This window comes from Nansenia antarctica, assembly GCF_963989245.1.
Source record: "Nansenia antarctica genome assembly, chromosome: 13".
NCBI lineage: Eukaryota > Metazoa > Chordata > Actinopteri > Argentiniformes > Microstomatidae > Nansenia > Nansenia antarctica.
The window spans coordinates 19,665,602-19,673,101 of record NC_137683.1 but is presented as its reverse complement, the minus strand read 5'-3'; the positions used below and the strand labels follow the sequence as shown (position 1 = coordinate 19,673,101).

The following is a 7,500-nucleotide window of genomic DNA, read 5'->3' as shown; positions in this document are numbered from 1 at the left end:
GCACGGCTTCTCCTCCTCCTCCTCCTCTGTCTTCAGTGGGATATAGAAAAACAATCACAATACTCAGTCAGCAGAGAGCAGTGGGCCAGATCTGATCTCGTGGGGGCACATATGGCTGACTGCTGGAAATGACAAGTATTCTATTCTATGATGGGTCAGACCTGTTCCAAATGCGCGGGGGGGGGGGGGGGGCAGACCTTGTTCAGGGTATAGGGTTTACGGCAGACCTTGGTCAGGGTATAGGGTTTATGCCAGACCTTGGCCAGGGTATATAGGGTGTATGCCAGACCTTGGCCAGGGTACCTTGGCCAGGGTATATAGGGTTTATGCCTGATCTTCATAAGGCAATCAATCTGTCCAATTGTAAGAGGAATCAAAAAAACATGTTCGACAGATGATTCCCCCCCCCCCCCCCCCACCTGTCTGACTGATATATTGACTGACAATATCGACTGGCTAACTGACTGACTGGTCATTGATTCCCCCCCCCCCCCCCCCCCCCCTCTGCAGGCGAGCCCCCAGCAGGCTTCAGGGACGTGCTGTTGCGTGAGGGTCCCGAGGGGTTTGCCAAGGCGGTGCGAGCCCACTCCGGCCTCCTGCTCATGGACACCACCTTCAGGGACGCCCACCAGTCCCTGCTGGCCACCCGCGTCCGCACACACGACCTGAAGAAGATCTCCCCGTTCGTCGCTCACAACTTCAGCAACCTCTACAGCCTGGAGAACTGGGGAGGTACGGCCACGTGCGCGTGTGTGTGTGTGTGTGTGTCTCTCTCTCTCTCTCTCTCTCTCTCTCTCTCTCTCTCTCTCTCTCTGTCTCTGTCTCTACAGCCTGGATAACTGGGGAGGTACTGTATGTGTATGTGTCTCTCTCTCTTTATTTATCTTCCTCTCTTTCTCTCTCTCTCTATCTCTCTGTCTATCTCTCTCTCTCTCTTTCTCTTTCTATCTCTCTCTCTCTCTCTCTCTCTGTGTCTCCAGCCAGGGGAACTGGGGAGGTACGTGTGTGTGTGTGTGTATCTCTCTTTATCTATCTATCTATCTCCCTCTCTCTCTCTCCCCCCCCCCTCCCTCTCTCCCTCTCTTTCCCCCACCCTTTAATATTGTCTCCATCCCGTCATCCATCTACCCTTCTCGCCTCCCACACACTTCAGCAAGCTGTTCCACCTGGAGAACTGAGTAGGCACATCCTCTAATGTGTGTCTTCCTCCTCCTTTCATCCCTCCATTCTTTCTTCCCTTCATCGTGGCACTAGTCGCTAGTATGCCGGGGTCCAAACACGAGGGAGGAGGAGGAGAGACGCCTGTTTGTTTGTATTAGGATCCTACAGCTCCCTCCTCGGTGTCAAACAATTTCACACACACACACACACACACACACACACACACAGACACACACACAGACACACACACACACACACACACACAGTGCCATGGCAAACTATTTGAGTTATTTTTCTCTCGGATGCACAGCAAACTTCAACGATCTAAGGACCAAGAGTCAGTCTCCTGGTGCTGAGTGACAGGAGTGACAGTTTGAGACGCTTTTTTTTTTTTTTACGCTTTTTGCATAGATCATAGGACACACACACACACATCATTGTCTGATGGATTGTGACAAATGAACCCTAACCTGAATCCTGTCCTTAGCCAGATGATAGTACTCATACACACACACACATGCCATATAAACAATCATTGATAAACAAATTGTGGCTTTTTTAAAAAGAACATCTTATGGAATGCTATAAATCACCTCCATGGATGCAAACACTTCCTACACACTTCCTACACACGCTGCCATGCCTGCGGGAGTGCGTTTAACACGGTATGGCAGGGGTTCAGGTAGGAGAGTGGGAGGTGTTCATATTCATGGAGATGAGAAGATGTCCTTTTTTAAAAAGCAAACAATATCCTGAATATTGTATATGGTGTGTGTATGAGTAGGCAATATATATACAGTATATATATATATATATGTCTTTTTTTTATTTTTTTTAAAAGCTTGAATGAGTGTTGAGAGCAGCGTAAGGATATGTTTTTGCAAGTAAAAGAGTGATCAGGGCGTAGGGATACATTTTTGCAAGCGGAAGTGATGAGGTCGCAACGCAACGGCTGGAATGCGTCTCCTCGGCCAATCGCAGTGCTTGATTTGATCAACCGGTTGTATGAACTGATTTATAGCTTTCAGGACTCATGATGTCATGAATGTTTATTTATTTATTTATTTTTTCACTTTCACAAAATAAATAGAAGAAAAAAAGAAAATCATTTATTCTAACTAAATTGCTCCTGATAGCTCATGTTTATGGATATTTATGAAGCAGGCTTGTATGAGAGTGGGGAGATGGGGAATAGGGGCTCTCATCTCAGAGGGTGCATTAGTTTGATCAAAGACTGTGAAGAACAACCCTACGCAACACTGCTTCCTGGCACAAACCACTTCAGCTTCGCTCCGCAGACTGTCCTCTCCTCAGAGTTGGGTCCAAAACCAGCTTGTTTTTTTTCATTACATCTGTTTGTCTACTTTGTTAACCCCCTGGAATTAGTTTCGTGATGAGACTGTAACCATCACGTTTTCCACAATCTCCTTCCCACGCACGTCCCACGCCCTGAATGCTCGGAAGGTCCGCTGGACAAACATGTCATACTTGGCCTTGGGTTTACTCTGTAGAAACACCGGGAGAATCTGCCGGTCGCATAGCCGTTGGCACAGTGATTCCCCCTTGTTCTTGCTCACCATTGTCTCTCTCTCTCTCCCTCTTTCTCTCTGTCTCTGTCTTTCTCTCTCTCTCTCTCTCTGTCTGTCCCTCTCTCTCTCTCTTTCTCACTCTCTCGCTTTATTGTTTCGTGTCTCTCTTTTCTCGTCTTCTATCTCTCTATCTCACTGTCTGTCTGTCTATCTGTCTGTCTGACTGTCTGTCTGCTCTCTCTCTCTCTCTCTCTCTCTCTCTCTCTCTCTCTCTCTCTCTCTCTCTCTCTCTCTCTCTCTCTCTCATATTTGAACAGCCAAAGCTGTATATGCTATCTTTTGTCCCTAAAGACACACTCTGTGTTCAGACATTATTTTCTGTGTCAACAGTTTTCTCTCTCTCTCTCTCTCTCTCTCTCTCTCTCTCTCTCTCTCTCTGGTGACATTTACAAAGTGATAATATCCTGCTCTGTCTACATTGCTGCTGGGTCAACCGAATGACTACAACGAATCACTCAACTTTCTGTGTGTGCATGTGTGTGTGTGTGTGTTTATGTTTGTGTATCCATGCGTGTGTGTGTGTGTTTATGTTTGTGCGTCAATTCGTCTGTGCGTGTGTGTGCGTTTATTTTGTTGTGACGTGGTGTGTGTGTGTTTATGTTTTTGCGTCCGTGTGCGTGTGTTTATGTGTGTGTGTCTGTCTGTTTATGTGTGTGTGTGTGTGTGTGTGTGTGTGTGTGTGTGTGTGTGTAGGAGCCACCTTTGACGTGGCCATGCGTTTCCTGTGGGAGTGTCCGTGGAAGCGGCTTCAGGAGCTCCGGGCTCTGCTGCCCAACGTTCCCTTCCAGATGCTGCTGAGGGGCGCCAACGCCGTGGGATACACCAACTACCCTGACAACGCTGTGTTCAAGTACGCACTCACACACACACACACACACACACACACACACACTATCCTGACAACGCTGTGCACAAGTACACACACACACACACACACACACACTTGTGTGGACACACACACACACACACACACAGATTACATCAACTATCCTGACAACGCTGTCCACAAGTACGCACACACACACACACACACACACAGGACAGCCCTGCCTATACGCACACACACACACATGCACACAGCCACCACACACACACACAATCGCACGGACACACACACACACACAAACGCAAACACACAGCAACATTCCGGTCCTTCTGTTTTTACCAGATAACCAAGTAAGACCTTGTAATACCCTCCCCCTCCCCCCTCCTCCTCCCCCGCTCACCCCCCCTCCCTCCCCCCTCTCTCCTCCAGGTTCTGTGAGGTGGCGAAGGAGAACGGTATGGACGTGTTCCGGGTGTTTGACTCCCTGAACTACCTGCCCAACCTGCTGCTGGGCATGGAGGCTGCTGGGGCGGCGGGCGGGGTGGTGGAGGCAGCCATCTCCTACACCGGCGACGTGGCCGACCCCGCCCGCCAGAAGTACTCCATGGAATACTACCTGAAACTGGCCGACGAGCTGGTCAGGGCCGGCACACACGTACTGTGTATTAAGGTGGGGGGGACGCACACACACACAACCATACATCTGTTATACACACACACACATACACATGTGTTATACACACCCACACACACACATACATGCGTTATACACACATACGCACACACGTGTTATATACACACACATATAGATGCATTATACACACACACACACACACACACACACACACATGTGTTAAACACACTAACACAATGACAATGACAAATACTTGAAGTGCTGGTAACTCACATCAAGGTCTCATCTCTCAGAACCTCTCACCTCGTCATTCTGTAAGACAGATTTCATGTCAGGGGTGTGGACGCTTCAATAGTGTGGGCTTGCATGCTTTCCACTCACATAGACTCTCATGAACATAGTGTACTGTACTTGTTGAAGTCATCCTGTATACACATACTGCACAGAAAGAAGTCGGGTAGTGAAATCATTTCAATCCGCATTATTATTCTACTGCAAATCTACAAATCAGCAGCATTCTCCAGCCTTGACCATCCATACATCAAACTGCTTAATATGAGTGATGTGCAGTTCATGAATGAATCATTATGTTTGATTCCACACAACATTACCGTTCATGACAAAAGCATTTACCTTTTCTATAATCTATTACACTTCAGAACATGAGTCTTATACACAACTTTTACACATAACAAGCTTTTCCACAGCACCAAACGGAGCCTTGTCTGACATTCGTTGGCAGCAACTTTGCAAATAAAACTAAACAGTGCAGGGGGCGCATGGAAATAATATGGGAGGAAAACTATTTAAATAATGCACACACAAGAGCTGTAAACAAAACACTGCTTGCCTAAGGTTACCATCAGGGGTGTAGTGGCCTAGTGGGCGTTGGACGATGTTATATTAAAACGGTGTTATTGCGAAGGGTAACAACAAATGCACACATCAAGCAAACCTCACCAATAATGTATTTGTAATAAAAAACATTTTATATAAAAAAATATTAAATACAAAACTATAGTTGGATATGTGTGTCTTGTTATTATTATTAGAGCAAATGTAATGTTTGTACAACTATATACAATTAATTATATCAATCTAGGCGGGGACCGTGTTAGGGGGGGCTCGAAAATATTTCCAATTACCCAAGAATTAATTGAAAAAGTTTGGGAACCGCTGCTGTAGTGGAAGATACCCTCATCTCCAGTGATGTGAAGTAGCCGCCATATTCAAAATGTCAAAATGTTCAGACTTTTCTGAAAAATGTAAATCTATTTCAATGTTGTTGAAAATCAATGACACACTCGCTAGTCAAGCCAAAATATTACAATACAATGGATTCGGTGAGTAATCCCCACTACTCTACACTAAATAGGTAGTAGTGGGGATTACTCACCGAATTCATCGCATTGCAATATTTTGGCTAGACTAGCGAGTGTGTCATTGATTTTCAACAACGTTGAAATTGATTTACATTTTTCTGAATGGAAGTCAGAACATTTGTTCGGTTGCCGACTTGTGCCCGCTTTCACCAGCTGCTGTCACATACACACACACACACACACACACACACACACATACACACACACACACACACACACATACATACTGTGCATCACAGTGAGTTATGCACACACACACACACACACACATCCTGTGCATCAAGGTGGGTTACGCACACACACACACACAGAATCAGAATCTGACAAACCTGTCAACACACACACACACACACACGCACACACACACACACACACACATCCTGTGCCTCAAGGTCGGTTCCCCACACACAAACACACACACATAAATGCATGCACACACATTAATGCGTGCGTGGGCATACATGCATTATACATACACACACACACCTGCATGCGCACATATACGTACATGCATTATACATACGCACACACACATGCATGCATACATTTTAGACCCTCCCTCACTCTCTCTCTCCCTCTGTCTGATCCTCCCTACCCTCTGTTGAATCCTTCTCCCTTCTATCCACTGACTCAACCTCCACCACCCTCATCATCCTTCCACTCTCTCATCATCCTTCCACTCTCTCTGTCCTCTGACCTCAAGGCCAGCACCATCCTCTCCACGCGCTCCTAGCCTCTCTGAAACTGGAGGAAAACCGGCCTCCCTGACGACCTAAAGCCTTAAATCTCTCTCCTCCTCAATGCATCACCTCCTCTGCATCATCTGCTAAAGCTTCTTACTACCACTCCAAAATTCAAACCTTTGCCTCTCACTGTTCTCCACATTTTCCACTCTCCTCAACCCACCTCCTCCTCCCTCTCTCTCCTCCCCCCTCCCGGTCTGCAGATGAATGTGTCACCTACTTTGAAAACAAGCTTGATAGCAGCTCCTCCTCTCTACGTCTCTCCCTCTCCTTCTCTCTGCCTCTCCTTCTCTCTCCCTCTCCTTCTCTCTACCTCTCCTTCTCTTTACGTCTCTCCCTCTCCTTCTCTCTACCTCTCCTTCTCTCTCCCTCTCCTTCTCTCTACCTCTCCTTCTCTCTACCTCTCCTTCTCTCTACCTCTCCTTCTCTTTACGTCTCTACCTCTCCTTCTCTCTACCTCTCCTTCTCTCTCCCTCTCCTTCTCTCTACCTCTCCTTCTCTCTCCGTCTCTACCTCTCCTTCTCTCTCCCTCTCCTTCTCTCTCCCTCTCCTTCTCTCTACCTCTCCTTCTCTCTTCGCCTCTACCTCTCCTTCTCTCTACCTCTCCTTCTCTCTCCCTCTCCTTCTCTCTACCTCTCATTCTCTCTACCCCTCCTTCTCTCTACCTCTCCTTCTCTCTACCCCTCCTTCTCTCTACCTCTCCTTCTCTCTACCTATCCTTCTCTCTATGTCCCTACCTCTCCTTCTCTCTCCCTCTCCTTCTCTCTACCTCTCCTTCTCTTTACGTCTCTACCTCTCCTTCTCTGTCCCTCTCCTTCTCTCTACCTCTCCTTCTCTCTACCTCTCCTTCTCTCTCCCTCTCCTTCTCTCTCCCTCTCCTTCTCTCTACCTCTCCTTCTTTCTACCTCTCCTTCTCTCCCTCTCCTTCTCTCTCCGTCTCTACCTCTCCTTCTCTCTCCCTCTCCTTCTCTCTACCTCTCCTTTTCTCTCCGTCTCTACCTCTCCTTCTCTCTCCCTCTCCTTCTCTCTACCTCTCCTTCTCTCTACCTCTCCTTCTCTCTCCCTCTCCTTCTCTCTACCTCTCCTTCTTTCTACCTCTCCTTCTCTCTCCCTCTCCTTCTCTCTACCTCTCCTTCTTTCTACCTCTCCTTCTCTCTACCTCTCC

At 47.3% G+C, this 7,500-nt stretch overlaps 1 protein-coding gene across 1 annotated transcript in view; it reads left to right on the top strand.

Annotated features, from left to right (window-relative positions):
* Positions 1–7,500, top strand: part of LOC308169433 (pyruvate carboxylase, mitochondrial-like) — a 212,860-nt gene that overhangs the window by 176,431 nt on the left and 28,929 nt on the right. Inside the window, exons 15-17 of the mRNA XM_080544115.1 lie at positions 511–732; positions 3,444–3,600; positions 4,006–4,246. Coding sequence (XP_080400241.1) covers positions 511–732; positions 3,444–3,600; positions 4,006–4,246 — 620 coding nt within the window. The remainder of the gene's footprint in view (positions 1–510; positions 733–3,443; positions 3,601–4,005; positions 4,247–7,500) is intronic.